Source organism: Diabrotica virgifera, chromosome 10, assembly GCF_917563875.1.
Source record: "Diabrotica virgifera virgifera chromosome 10, PGI_DIABVI_V3a".
NCBI classification, from domain to species: Eukaryota; Metazoa; Arthropoda; class Insecta; order Coleoptera; family Chrysomelidae; genus Diabrotica; species Diabrotica virgifera.
Genome location: NC_065452.1, coordinates 132906125 through 132922633, shown reverse-complemented (window position 1 = coordinate 132922633; position 16509 = coordinate 132906125). Strand labels below are relative to the sequence as shown.

Sequence of the window (16509 nt, the reverse complement as noted above, 5' to 3'; positions counted from 1 at the left end):
ATTCGCTGCCAATATTTTTTCTTTTATTTCTGTATTCTTTCACCCGTTTTGCTTATTGTCACTCCTAGGTATTTGAAATGTTTTACATCTTCAAACTCTGAATTTCCTATTTTGGTTTTTCCTTTTACTGCTGTTTTCCCTAGTCTTAATATTTTTGTCTCTTCTTCATTTAATCTGAGTCCCATTGTCTCCCCTTTCTCTTTTATTTCTTTTAGCATTTCTTTCATTATGTTTTTATTCTTTGCAATAATAACAATGTCGTCTTCGTAGGCGATTATTTATCCACCTCTTGTTCTTTGGTTTCCTTTGTTTATATTTCGTAGTACATATTCTAAAGTTAGATTAAATAGTGGATAAGGCATCCCCTTGTTTCACTCCTTTATTTATAATGAATTCATCTGTCTCGCCTCTTTGCGTTTTTATGCTAATTTTGGTAGTTCTCATTGTTATATTTAATAATTTTCTGAGCTTATGTGGGATTTTTAATTTTTCCAGAGCAATCGTTAATTGTTTTCTCTTAATCGAATCAAATGCCTATTTGAAGTCGATGAATAGCATTTCTAATTCCAGTTTGTATTCATTTGCTTTTTCCATTATTCTTCCTTCCTCCATAAATCTTCCTTCTGTGACTCCACATTGGTACTGTCCCACTCTCTTCTTCGTGATCTTTGACAATCTTTTTCCTATTATTGAAGTTAATATTTTATATGTTGTGCTTAGTGGTGTTATTCCTCTATAATTATCACAAATTTGTTGGTTCACAATACCAAAATACTATACTAAAATCCATTTAAGAAAGCTCAAAAAATACTCTATCCAAGTTTTGACCAACCTTGTATACTAAAACTAAACGTTTCTCTATATTAATAATGTTTAACAATAGTAGACTATATTAAAAATATTTTCAATATAAATAGAAATTTTTATGTGAAGTTACTACAATTCTACAGGGTGTGAAAATTGCTACGAAATTAAAAAAAACGTAATTATCTTTTAAACTACTTTGTATATTACTACAAAAGCCTATATTTTAGGAAAGTAGACGTACAGGAGAATCCAAAAATGTAAAAATATATAGGGTGTTCTATTTAAAAAAACATAAGTTTGTGTCACCCTGTCAATACGGATAGCCTTGTATATTTGAAATAATTTTCAGATTATGGTCCTGTCTAGGCACCAACTTTTAACTAAATAACTTTTTTTCGTATCTCCTACGATAAACAAGTAATTGGACTTCTTCACACTAATTTCCCATCTTTTATAAAATTAGCGAAACATCGAATATTAAGAAAAATAAAAGAGCGGCAAAATGAATTTTTTCACAACTAATTAACGACAAAAAAGCGGCAAATTCAGCACCAACTCGATTTGAATTTGAAACATTTTTTGCTGTTGTGATTCGCTAACTTCATATGAAGTTAGCGAAACATCGAATATTAAGAAAAATAAAAGAGCGGCAAAATTAATTTTTTCACAACTAATTAACGGCAAAAAAACGGCAAATTCAGCACCAAGTCAATTTGAATTTGAAACATTTTTTGCTGTTGTGATTCGCTAACTTCATATGAAGTTAGCGAAACATCGAATAATAAGAAAAATAAAAGAGCGGCAAAATTAATTTTTTTCACAACTAATTAACGACAAAAAGCGGCAAATTCAGCACCAACTCGATGTGAATTTGAAACATTTTTTGCTGTTGTGATTCGCTAACTTCATATGAAGTTAGCGAAACATCGAATATAAAGAAAAATAAAAGAGCGGCAAAATTAATTTTTTCACAACTAATTAACGGCAAAAAAGCGGCAAATTCAGCATTAACTCGATTTGAATTTGAAACATTTTTTGCTGTTGTGATTCGCTAACTTCATATGAAGTTAGTGAAACATCGAATATTAAGAAAAATAAAAGAGCAGCAAAATTAATTTTTTCACAACTAATTAACGGCAAAAAAGCGGCAAATTCAGCACCAACTCGATTTGAATTTGAAACATTTTTTGCTGTTGTGATTCGCTAACTTCATATGAAGTTAGCGAAACATCGAATATTGAGAAAAATAAAAGAGCGGCAAAATTAATTTTTTCACAACTAATTAACGGCAAAAAAGCGGCAAATTCAGCACCAACTCGATTTGAATTTGAAACATTTTTTGCTGTTGTGATTCGCTAACTTCATATGAAGTTAGCGAAACATCGAATATTAAGAAAAATAAAAGAGCGGCAAAATTAATTTTTTCACAACTAATTAACGGCAAAAAAGCGGCAAATTCCCATTGTGCTTGCCATAATATTTGCGAGAAGTGATTCGCTAACTTTATGTACATGCCCTGTAAATAAATTGCTAGTATTAAGGTCTTCTCTGGTGTATTTTTGGTCCCTGAATCGAGTGCGACTAGTCGCGATTACTCAAAATATGTTCTTATTTTGTTCATAACAAAATAATAGTTTATTCGCCGAAAAGCTCGAAATGCGCTATCTACAGCAAGTTTGTAGTCTTTTTCATAGTATTTTTATACGCTAAATCGATCGTCGCTAGTCGTGATAACTTAAACCACGTTCCGACTTTGTTATTAATAAATTATTGCAAAAATAACGGTTTATAGTACGTTCACTCACGGTTTTTGCTCTAAATAAAAAAAAAAACCACATGGATTGACATGAAATTTGGCATACACGTAGCTAACATGTCAAACAAAACAAGTGATATTGTGCCGATGTCTGCTTTTATCCTGGGGGTGAGTTTCACCCCTTTTCTAAGGTGAAAAAAGAAACCTTTAAAATAAGTCCGGAAGTGGATAAACTGATTAATTCTAAGCAATTTTTGTTCTATACAGTTTTTTCACTAAGTTAATACTTTTCGAGCTATTTGGTTCTTTTGTTAAAAATGAACATATTCACTCACAAATAACTCGAAAAGTATTGACTTAGTGAGAAAACTGTCTAGAACAAAAGTTGCTTAGAATTAATCAGTTTATCCACTTCCTGACTTATTTTAAAGGTTTCTTTTTTCACCCCCGAACGGGGTGAAAGTCACCCCCAGGGTAAAAGCACACATCGGCACAATATCGCTAGTTTTGTTTGACATGTTAGCTACGTGCATGCCAAATTTCATGTGATTCCAAGTGATTTTTTAAAATTTAGAGCAAAAACCGTGAGTAAACGTACTATAAACCGTTATTTTTGCAATAATTTATTAACAACAAAGCGGAACGTGGTTTAAGCTATCACGACTAGTGACAATCGATTTAGCGTATAAAAATACTATGAAAAAGACTATAAACAAACTTACTGTAGATAAAGCATTTCGAGCTTTTCGGCGAATAAACAATTATTTTGTTATTAACAAAATAAGAACACATTTTGAGTAATAGCGACTAGTCGCATTCGATTTATCGACCAAAAATACACCAGAGAACATCTTAACACTATCAATTTATTTACAGGGCTTCTAATAATTCCTGAAAAACCCCTAATTTTACCATAATTTGTTAATAACAATTAAACGCACCACATTTGGACTTCCAGACCACTTCCATTGGATTCAGTGACCCAAAAAACCTATAATACCACCATCAACCCCCTATGTTTCGACTGGGTCGCGGACGTTTCCCCAACTGTCATCAATACGACTAAGTTTACGCGTAACTTTGATACGAGAATTATAAAAAAAATATGCATTGAAATCCAGATCCCGTAATTCGTTAAGCGTGATAAAGTGAGTACAAAGATATCCATATTTGGATCCATACTGGACTGCGCTCCGTATTCTAATTGAAAAATAAGATTGTTTTGCCTTCGCATTGCAACTGAATAAAAATGGAATTTTTATTTTATTTTTATATTGGTCGTTAGGGAGATAACTCACTTCATATCATTAGAAATCAGATATAGTATTTTTACTACAAAAACGTTATTACGTAAGTCAAAATTTTTGACGTAAGAGAACTGTCAAAACATTAGAATGTGACTTTTCATTATTGCCATGTTTATTATAAACATGGCAATAATGAAAAGTCACATTCTAATGTTTTGACAGTTCTCTTACGTCAAAAATTTTGACCTACGTAATAACGTTTTTGTAGTAAAAATACTATAGATTATATTCTAGTAAACAAGAGATTTAAGAATGGTGTCAAGAGATCAACGACATATCCTGGTGCAGATATCGGTTCAGACCATAACCCTCTAATTGCTGACATCCAAGTGAAGCTCAAAAAAGTCGAAGAAAGCCCCAAAACACCAAAATTACATATATGAGCATCCAACAAAACGCTAATAGAAAATGACCTGAATAATCAGCTAAAGAATTCAACAAATGAAAACAATACAGAATTATGGAACACGTTTAAAGATCTTACCTGGAAAGTAATGGAAAAATATACAACAACGATGCAGAGGCACAAAAACAACAATGGATGACTGATGAAATCCTGGAATTGATGGAGCAGAGAAGAAAACTGAAAGATAACAAAACAGAATACAAAGAAAAACAGAAACTAATTAAACAAGAAATAAAGGTAGCTAAAGAAAAATGGATGGAGGATAAATGCAAGGAATTAGAAAAGTTGAATGAAAAACATGATACGTTTAATATGTTTAAAAAAGTTAGAGAAGTAGCTGGTCTTTATTATAAGAAAACTCCACATACTATAACCGATTCGTCGGGAAAAATGATAATAGACGAACACGAAATTCGAACTACCTGGTATAATTATATAAATGAACTGTATAATGATGATAGACCCGAAGAACTGGACACTTTAGATGAAGGTGAAGGACCAGAAATACTAAAATCAGAAATACAACATGCTATAAAATTGGCAAAAAACAATAAAGCCGTTGGTCCCGACAACATACCTACAGAAATGTTAAAGCTCATAAATGAGGAAAACATTGGAATACTAGTCAAACTTTTCAATGATGTTTATTCGACTGGTGATATCCCTGAAGATTGGTTAAAGTCCGAATTCATAACCCTACCAAAAAAACAACGTCCGAAAAACTGTAGCGACTATAGAATGATAAGCCTTATGAGCCACACCTTGAAAATCTTTCTACGTATCATCCACAGTAGAATCAGAGATAAATGTGAAGAAGACCAGGATGAAACACAATTTGGCTTCAGAAATGGACTGGGAACCCGGGACGCACTCTTTGCACTAAATGTGTTATTGCAGAAATGCCGAGATCAAAGGAAAGACGTCTTTGCTGTATTTATTGACTATGAGAAGGCCTTTGATCGAGTACAACATTACAAATTAATTAAAATATTAAAGGATAAAGGAGTTGATAGTCAAGATGTGCCAATCATAGAAAAATTATACTGGCGTCAAACAGCGACAGCTTGCATAAATGGAAAATCAACAGAAATATGCAAAATACAAAGAGGTGTCAGACAGGGTTGTATACTGTCCCCACTGTTGTTCAATTTGTATTCAGATAGAATATTTAAGGAAGCGCTGCATAATTTGGAATGGGGTGTGAAGGTTAATGGAATTCTGATAAATACAATCAGATATGCAGACGATACAGTTATTTTAAGTGATGATATGAATGGATTACAACACCTTTTAAATGCCATTGACACAGTGGGAAGAGAGTTTGGCCTAAATATAAACTGTTCAAAAACAAAATACATGGTATTTAGCCGTTTGGCCCATCAAGATTCACGTTTATATGTTGATGATCATATAATTCAAAGAGTACCCAGTTTTAAATATCTTGGTTGCCATATTATTGAACAACTAGATCCAGATAAAGAGATAAAATGTAGAATCGAGATAGCCCGCACGACATTTTTAAAAAGGAGGTCATTCTTCTGTAATGATACCTTGCAACTTCAACTTCGAAAGCGCATGATTAAATGCTACATTTGGTCAGTCCTCTTGTATGGTGTCGAAGCATGGACATTAAAAATATCCACCATTAACCGTTTGGAGGCCTTTGAAATGTGGCTGCACAGACGTATTCTGAAAATACCATGGACGGCTATGCTGACAAATGTGGCAGTCCTTAAGAGAGCAAATGCTACCCGCGAGCTGCTTGATAACATCAAATATAGAAAGATGGCCTATTTTGGACACGTAGTAAGGGGAGACCGGTATAATATTCTTCAACTTATTATGATGGGTAAAATCGAAGGACGCAGAGGAATTGGTAGAAAGCAGGCCTCTTGTTTGAAGAATATCCGGGAGTGGACAGGAATAAAGAAAGCAGAACACCTATTTAGAATAGCTCGAGACAGAGACAGTTTCGCCATGTTAATCGCCAACGTCAAGGGGACTTGATAGGGCACGTTAAGAAGAAGATTGGTCGTTACTTCTTTGAGTAACTAGGTCCATTTTTTGTTGGAATTTACCAGCTGAACAGACGGGGTCGTGAGTTGTAAGTTTTTGAATCCCCTCTTGTCTTATTCGCTTCAGCATCCATCTGGCTTGCAAATTTTAGAAGCCATGGAGGTGTTACCAAGGAAATGGACCAATAAGTTTTCAATTTAAAAATCTTTTAGTAATATTTTAATATTTTAAAATATTATTAATTATTGCTATTAGGATTGAAAACTACTTCATCTTTCAATTGCCAAATGATGCTAATCACCTAGTCCATTCACGTCAGTTGCGGTGTGGGGGATAAACTCTCGGTGTTGGTCAATTAGAGTATGGGGTAGCAGGCCTACGTTCTCTCCGATGAGACTCCAACAAGAGTCGAAAATCGTCGATTCAGAGGGCTGGACTGCGCTCCGTATTCTAATTGAAAAATAAGATTGTTTTGCCTTCGCATTGCAACTGAATAAAAATGGAATTTTTATTTTATTTTTACATCCATATTTCTTTCTTTGTAATTTTACAGCTTCAATTTACCGTACACTTCTCGTAGATTCTGCTGATAAGGTAGGGTAGGGTAATGTTAGGGAAAAGTCGTGCGCCTATTGCGACTAATATAACCAAGACTATAATATACTAATGTAACCAAGCTAACTATTCTGTCTATTTAATCAGAACTATGAAAATAGTTCTGCGTATCGGACGCTCGGAAGCGACATCTCAAGGGCGGATCCAGGACCGATTTTCGGGAGGGGCCATAAACTTTTTTTTATTAGGGAGGAGTACCAGAAGTACGGGGGTAATTTTTAAAAATTAGGGTTACAATGGTGAGTTTTAAGTCACTTTTCACACACTTTGAGAAGTGCCTTAAAACTCACCATTTCTGCCATAGTACCGATTCCTACACATTTCTTCGGATCCAAGTGCAGTTCTTTCAACAAGTTTAATACCATTTTTTCCAATGCTTCTCCTGCCAGGCCTTGTTCTTTCCCTCTTTCTTGATTTTCACTAATTATTTTTAGGTTCTCATAAGCGTCAATGAATTTGACAAAGTCTTTACGAATGTTGTTATTGCGTATGTATCCCAAATTTAGAGAAAACTGTTCCACGTGGTATACGTCAGTCGTTTCGTCAAATATTATTTGTTCAATTATTTCTTCACCACATGTTATTAATTGATTTTGACTGCTGCTACTAATGCATGTTGCTCAGGAAGATGCTATGGATAGGTGTTATTTAAGAGTCTTATCTCCTGATGCGATTTTAAACCTTAACACTGTGGTGCTAAGGCAAAACCCGATATGTCAAAAAACGTGATTTTGCAGCAGATGAGTTTAAAAGTTCGCGGTGTTGTTGTAATAGTGGACATATCGGAAACAGTTTTATTATCTACTGGTTACATGGATGCGTTTACCCATGTAGGGTTTTGTCATCACATTCTTCATCGCTCAATGTACATATTGGTATTAAAAACGAAAAATAGATAATTTTTGACATATCGGGATTTGCCTTAGTGCCACAGCAATTCCCCTCATTCCTAGGTCCAGCATCTTCGTCCAGAAGCATAAGACCATCATCACGATGGTCTCTTAGAGGAATATTTTGTCGACCTAAGAACACTATAGACCCTACTATTGGTCGTAGTCTTTCTTTATTTTTTGTTTCTGTTTAGACCTCTGAGAGTATATCTGGTTAATGACTGACATTTGAGGGTTGCGATAACTTTTTAGAAAATCCAGCTCAACCTGAACGCACTCCTTATGACTCCGTATTTGCTCATGAGTTTGGCGAAAGATGTTAAAGGTTTCGTGACAAGGCTTTGGGCGGTCATACCGTTATTGTGACCATATTTGAAGAGTACAGGAGAAAAACAAGGAATGTCACTTTTTCATGAATTTTGGCTTTTCTCGCCAAGTGGTAGCAAAAACTGAGTACTATCGACTGGGCTATCGATTCAAGACAATAAACATAAAGATCAGTCTATATAAATTTTTTAAGAATTTGTATCCAGTCGAAGGAACAAGATTGTCCGCACGCCACTGGACAAAAATAAGGATTGTTAGCAGTTTATTTGTGCATTATTAAATTAATAAGTTAATATAGATTAATACTATATTAAGATTATAGACTAACAATTGCTAGAATTCCGCTAAGAATCTCTTAAGTAGTTTTTAGATATCATAAGAATTAAACCTTTATTGGTGTTTATCTCAATATGTATAAAATGTGACATTCCCTGTTTCTCCCCTGTACTCTTCATTTTTTATTAGAAAAATGAAACGCAATATTTGTAAAACAACAATTCCTTTTGACTGTGCGAAAATACCAACCAACTCCTTTGTTCTAAGTGCTAGTTAGCGACCCAAGTAACGCTTCACTTCGTTTTTATTCTTTGTGTGTATAGAATATGGAAATTTAAACGATTTTGATGGCTGTCAAGATCGTTCTAACAATTGGCACTCTGTAAAATTATCAACATTTTGATTTATAAAAAACTCAGAAGTCATTCTTGAAGCTTCTCCGTTACTTCAGTTCTAGTCCAGAAAACGTATTTATCCCCTGTTTAGTACATATATATGTGTTTGAAATTAAAAACATTTGAACTGCAAAAATTTAAATTTATAATATTCTAAATTCTCGGAGGGGGCCATGGCCCCCCATGGCCCCCTCCCTGGATCCGCCCTTGCGACATCTATTAAAGAGAAATGAGAAATGTCAAAATATTTTGAGCCAAATGACTGTTTTGAAGAGGTAAAATAGTGTCTTATGAAGTCCTAAAAGAAACAAAGATAACTGATATATTTTGACAAAGATTTTTTGTACAATCTCTAAACTTATTTGCTTGTTTCCAAACAGCCGTGAAGTAATTTTTTCCTTATGTTGTCACAAACAAGCATTCACTAGTTCAAATCGTTGTTTTGCTCAGACTCTGAAAACAAAAGATAATATTGTATTTAATACTAACGTTGCATTTAAATTCATACATCCTTGAAGGTCATCATTAATCATATAATTATGTTATAATTATGTTTTGATTATGTTTTTTATAATTAAAACTACAATAACGGTTATGTTTAAATGTTGGCTCCATAATGTCATGAACATTGCTTCACTATAGATATTTTCATTTCATGTCATTGATGGTTATAGCTCTAAGTGTTATATATATTTTGTAGGAAAACGATAAGTGATTTTTTAATCATTGATTAATTTCTATCCATTTGGTCGAAAAAAGTAGAAAATATTGATAAAAAAAAACAATATGTGTGTACTTTGTACGCACGGGAGAAGTTATACTTCTATTATATGATTTCAACGAAATAAAATACTTTAAACAGTTTATTTTTATTTTATTTAAATATTAAACTAATTGTAATACTTACCACTTTCTAAAAAGTAAAAAAAAGACAGCAATTGTCAGCATTTGAACCCGGGACCTTTCGATCCGTAGTCGAATGATCTACCAATACACTAAGACGGTATTGTTACTCGGACATTATGACAATTCACGGTAACAAATAGAGGAAGTGAAATATAAAACATAAAAATGTTTTAATAATACGTATTATCTTACTCCTGAGGAAGACAAATCCAAAGACACAAAAATTATAATAAATATATTTACTAAAAACACTAATATATTCTTTCCATACCTTTTTTGGACTGATACATACATAACTTACAAGATTTAGCAACGAAGTCCATACTGTCTATGTGCGCATGCGCGCATAATAATAAAAATTCACTCCCAATCGCGCCTAAAGCAGTATAACTTCAAAAAAGTCTTATTGCTTACCAATTTTTCACATTTTAAGATTCAGTATATTTTGCGACACAAAGATACCATTAAACTAAAAGGCACATTGTCTAAGACTACCATAACACTAAAGTGCTGAATCAATAAATTGAGACAGTTGATTGAAATCAAAATTGGTTACAAAATGGGAAACTTTGAGATTTGAGTATCCTCTTCTATACGGATGATTCAATAATCATGGCAGAAAATGAAGACGACCTATAGCGACTATTTTACATATTTAATTTAACAGCACACAAGTTAAATATGTCAATATCCCACGAAAAAACCTACTCAATGTGGATATACACGTTCAGATTGAAGGATTGAAGAAATTGGTAGACAATAGCAAGCAAGTATACCAAGAAATAGGAAGAATGATCATCAACAAGAAAAAAATAACGACACAAACTAAAACAAATGTTTTTAATGCTGTATATGTATAGACCAAATCTTAGTGTCTCTAATAGTGTTGCCCAAATGCAAGACCAAGACGAGACTTAGACAGTCTTGGTCTTGGTCTTGCGCCAGTACACCTGGTATTGGTCTTGGTCTTGGTATTGCGCTCCCGGTCTTGGTCTTGGTCTTGGTCTTGCAGCAAGCGTCTTGCAAGTCTCGCAGTTGCCCATTAGCCTATTGCATATCTTAGAACAACGTAACAGAGAGGTACATTTTAAGCTTGAATATCATAGCCATAGTAAAGACTAGCCAAAATATCATAGCCATAGTAAAAACTAGCCAAATTAATAAATATCTAAACAACTGACACCGGGTGGGGTTTGAGACCACGATCGCTGTCCATGTTCTAACTAACTAAAGTTAAAACTACCTCCTAAAACCCACAAAATTTCATTTGCATATCTCAACCGATTTTAGAGCAATAAATAAATCGTCAGTTTGTAAGAAAAATTTCAACCCCTCCCTATTTGGTAAACAAAGCATTTATAAAGTAAGAAAAAACACAGTTTGATTGGTACACCCGGTATACACTGACAATAATTGACCTGTCTACCAACAATATATATTATTACTGCGATATTTATAAAGAATAGAATAAGACCAAATATTAAAACAAATCACTTAAATTTAAATAACAACAGGTTTGGGAAATTTGAGACATTAAAAATGCCCCGTTTTTAAGGTGGTATGGTGCCATGGACGTATAATAAAGATGGGTGGTGCGTTAATTTCTTGGAGAAATATAAGTGCTAAGGTGACATATTTTTAAAAAGTTTGGATACGATATTCGATATTACTGTAGGCGTCGCAACGCAGGAATGTTGTGTTATATGAATATGATTAGAAGACGACTATTCTCAAAACCAGGACAATTAATAATTTCAGAGCAAAGAAGTCGGCTGCTGAGCAAAGGCGTAGCTACCGCCGCGCGGTATAAATTATACGGGGCCCCGGCGCTGCATGTCGAAACAAAACTTCCATTTAAAAAATTGAACAAAATATTCTACAATTTCCCTAATAAAACGCTTTGAAACAGTGTATTGTTTGGATGTCGACCTTTTCGTGTAATGGATTCTTTATCTATAATATTTGCCGCCGTATTCCATAACAACAAAGTAGCTTTGTTTTTGGTTTCAAGTTACTTTTCATTGTTCATTCACTGTTGGCGGTGACACACTATAAAATGGCCAAATTGCAATTTTTGTTATCGCTTAATCTTTGACGATTTGGAAAAGTGTGTATATTGTTTTGGATATATTTTCGTGTACTTAATCTATTTATTGTTTAGCCCATTTTTTCATTGTTCAGTCACCCTTGGCTTATATAATATAACAAGAACAAGTGTTGTTGAAAAAACTGAATCTGTTTTTTGAGTTTGGTTTATTAGAGTTTACTAGGTTTATTAGGTTCAATTTGTGCAGTCGATTCAGAAAGTTTAAATTTTAAATTCTGAAAATATTGTGAAGTGAAAAAATGAGTGAAAGAAAAAGAGAGTAGCTGAGTGGAGCGATGAAAAGAAAAATGAAACAAAAAAAGGAAGAAGTTCTGAAGAAGATGCCCAAAATTTCTTCATTTTTCCATCAACCAGATTCTCAAAGTGATTTAGATTGCAATGGTAAGTAGGTACTAGATCTCTATCTACTAATGAAACAATAATTCTTATCTAATTGTCGTCTGTAACAGGGGTGGCCAAGGTCCTTGATATTCTTTGATAGAAATTTGAATTTTTTTAGAAGCCGTCATTAAATGCGTATTAAAAAGTTATGCAAAAAAGAGGTGTTGAAAAATTTTTTACAGAGCTTTTTTACTTCTTTTAATAATTCTTTAAATCGTAATGAATAAATGGTGACACTTCTTAGTAATTCTTTCAGATGCTGGTTAGTTCGTACTGATGAGTATTTGAATTTCAGGAATTTTAAAGTGAAATAAAATTATTCACACATGTCTTCTTCTTCATGTGTCGTGCTCGATTATCGAGTGTTGGCTATCAAAATTGGCTATAGTAATTTTGTTGGCGGCAGCTCGGAAAATGAAAGCTGGAGTTTCTCAAACCACTCTCTTAGGTTTCTAAGCCATGACGTTTTTCTTCGACCTGGCCCTTTTCTTCCGTCTCCTTTGTTTTTTTTAATATTAAATGGAGTATATTATAACTCTCTGGGTGGCGCATTCTTCTCTAGGTGCCGTCTCCGCTTCGAAGGTTGGCAATCATCAAAGCGATTTTTACTTTTGAGAGTGCGGCTCTAAATAATTCGTTGTTACTACATCCAAACCATGCCCTAAGATTCTTCAGTCATGAGTTAAATCAGCTATCAGCTTCCTATAAATATTTTTCCTGGATTTTCCTTACATAATGAACTGGAGTATTAGATATTTATCTCCTGCCATCACATGTCCCATATATCTCAGTTTTCTTCTCTTAATTGTTAGAATTACTTCTCTTTCCTTATGAATACGTCTGTCTGATTACCTCTACGTTGGTTATTCTATTTACCCATGAGATCTTCAGCACTCTTCGGTACATCCATATCTCGAATGTCTCCGGTCTTCTCACGCGTCAATTTTCTTCAGTGTCCATGCTTCCATCCCATAGTATAATACGGATAGCACATAGCACCTCATAACATGGCCAAAAAAATATTCAAGTTTGCGAGTTTTTACTGCTCTGATGACTTCCCGTAATTTTTCCCCTCCGATGTATAACAACTTCGTTACGAACTCTATCCACCCAACTTATTCGTAGGATCCTCCGATACACCAAGGTTTCAAAGGCTTCCAGCTTTTTGAGAAGGGTATCCGTTAAAGTCTAACCTTCGACACCATACAAAAGAGTACACATTCACATAAGTACGGTGTTCCATTGAACATTTTCTAGCACTACCTTATATCAGTTCTTGAAAAGGGCCCCGCGAAAATCTTTGATACGGGGCCCCTGTGGGGCTAGCTACGCCACTGCTGCTGAGAAAGAATGTATAACTAAAAAATTTTATTTTAACATTATAATAATGACCTCTCAGTATATGTCAAATGTGTCGAGTGTTCTTTTAATGGATATTTTGATTCGCTATGTATGTTTATGGTATTGTTCGTAATGCGCATAAGTCCAATTTTCTAAAATTTTCCAGTATCTAAGAATATAGCCGAACTTATATACTCCCTAAAACGACCCTCAGTTCTAACTGCAAGACGCAAGAGTCTCGCAGGCTTAGTCTTGTTCTTGCTCAAGTCTTGCAGGGTAAGTTTTGGTCTTGGTCTTGCTAAAATTAGGCGGTCTTGGTCTTGGTCTTGCGAAAACGCAAGAACAAGACCAAGACTGCAAGACCAAGACCGATTTTGGGCAACACTAGTCTCTAATATGGGTGCCGGGTTATGAACTTGTGCATGGGAATGATTGAGCAGATATGTTGGCAAAACAAGGCTCGAGAGAGAAACCTTTGAAGGCTCAGAACCTTTCCGTTGCATGACTTAGGATGCTACGAAAAACGAGGTTCAGAAATGGCTGATCAGGAATCATCAAAAGAAATGGAGAGCCACTCAAGAGCAACTCTAGACTAAAAAAATAATCAATAATATTGATAAAAACCTCTAGAACAATTTGATGAACGTCAATAAACGAGAGATCAAAACGGTTACTGAAATGGTCACTGGACATTGTCATTCTTTGTGGTATTCATTTATTGGCGATATCCAATTCTGTGCTATGTGCTATTCATTTGTTTTATCATCTTTTAAGCATAATGATCTTTTAAGCCATTTATGTAAGGCAAGTACCTGTGATATTATTTACCAACGGTATAAATATACCTATATTCTTTTCGTATATCGGTGGTCGGTATACAGCCATGCAATCATTCAAAGACTGGTGCACTCTAGTAGATTGTTTAGAAGCAACCTACCGGCTTATGTTGGCATAAAATCTATCTGTCCCTCTACTTTGAGGGCACTAGATGGCGCCTGGTATTTATTACAAAATATCTAAGACGTCAAACATGAAGAAATAATTGCAACTTTCTACTTTAAACAAAGTATGAAAATAATGTGTAAATAATATACGAAATATACAGGGTGTCCCAGACTAATTTATCCAGGCTATATCTCTTAAAGGAATAGTGATTTTCGAATGGGACAAAAACTGATCTATTCCATTTGTAATACACTTTAATATTCCGTAGAAAAAATCATCCCCTAAATATTCATTTCTTAGTTACAACCCCTAACTTCGATTTTTTTAATAGCACCCTGTACATTTTTTATAGTTTTGGATGTGGTCTTCTGTCGTCTATTCAATATATTTTTTAAAAATAAAATCGGTTCGTAAGTAAGCAAGAAAATATCAGTTTATTTTTGTCAATTATGGGTCCCAGACTAATTTATCCAGGCTATATTTCTTAAACGAATAGATATTTTCGAATGGGACAAAAACTGATCTATTCCATTTGTAATACACTTTAATATGGCGTAGAAAAAACATCCCATCCCCTAAATATTCATCCCTTAGTTACAACCCGTAACTTTAATTTTATTAATAGCACCCTGTACATTTATTTATAGTTTTGTAAAACGAAACCACTTTATTTTTTAAAAAATCTGTTAAATAGACGATAGAAGACCACATACAACTTATAAAAGTTGGGGGTTCTAACTAAGGGATGAATATTTAGGGGATGGGATGATTTTTTCTACGCCATATTAAAGTGTATTACAAATGGAATAGATCAGTTTTTGTCCCATTCGAAAATCCCTATTTGTTTAAGAAATAGAGCCTGGATAAATTAGTATGGGACACATAATTAACAAAAATAAACTGATATTATCTTGATTACTTACTAACCGATTTTATTTTTAAAAATCTGTTAAATAGACGATAGAAGACCACATCCAAAACTATAAAAAATGTACAGGCTGCTATTAAAAAAATTAAAGTTAGCGGTTGTAACTAAGGGATGAAAATTTAGGGGATGATTTTTTCTACGCCATAATAAAGTGTATTACAAATTAAATTGATCAGTTTTTGTCCCATTCGAAAATCTCATTAGTTTAAGAGATATAGCCTGGACAAATTAGTCTGGGACACCCTGTATATATATACTATAATAAATTTACAATCAAGGTGCAGTAGAAATAAACAAAACCAATACACGTTAAATGCTACTAGGAGCACTCCCGAATCATAATTTACAATGTATATACATTGTAAGTCCCAAATCATGATTTCCAAAGTTTATACATTGTAAATTATGATTCTGGAGTGCTCCTAGTAGCATTTAACGTGTCTTGGTTTGTTTATTTCTACTGCATCGTGATTGTAAATTTAGTATAGCTTTATATATTAAACCTACATAGAGTTAAATTGCATTGACAAATGATTTTTGTATCGAAAAAATACCATTAGTTATATTCCATAGATTATCAGTATGTACATAAATATAGTTTCTTGACAGTAACAAATTAGTATTTGTATAAAGACGCATTTAAAAACCGCACATGACCAACTGTTGTTAGAATGCTATAAGAAAGTACAAAAGTTTTTAGTTTTCCGATGAACATTCAAGTATCACAAACGATAAAAGGTTCAGCGAACCTTATTTGCAATGTCCCTTATCAAAATAATATAAAATACAGTACCACAAGTGAGAGTGTTTGGAGCAATCATTATTAACCTGTGCGTTGAAGAGAGCGAAGCTTAAACATGCTCACTGTGGATAGCAGCAGAACAAGTACACCGAAGAATAGCAGAAGAAGCAGGAGAGAAAGAACTAAGAGGAGAGAACGGTATCGTTCTCCAATCGAAAAGAACCACAGTGTCTTTTGTGATGATAGTGGCAGTGGGTCTCGTGTATTAACGTCTTCGAATGAGTCTAATCAATGTGGTAATCACAACAACAATGTCGTATGGTCTAAGTTTAAACAGAAGACAACAAAAATGGTACAGTTTTTA

At 33.9% G+C, this 16509-nt stretch overlaps 1 protein-coding gene across 1 annotated transcript in view; it reads left to right on the top strand.

Annotated features, from left to right (window-relative positions):
* Positions 1–16205: 16205 nt before the first annotated feature.
* Positions 16206–16509, top strand: part of LOC126893412 (ras-related protein Rab-38) — a 103385-nt gene continuing 103081 nt past the window's right edge. Inside the window, exon 1 of the mRNA XM_050663561.1 lies at positions 16206–16497. Within this exon, the coding sequence (XP_050519518.1) occupies positions 16261–16497 (237 nt within the window). The 5' untranslated portion in view covers positions 16206–16260. The remainder of the gene's footprint in view (positions 16498–16509) is intronic.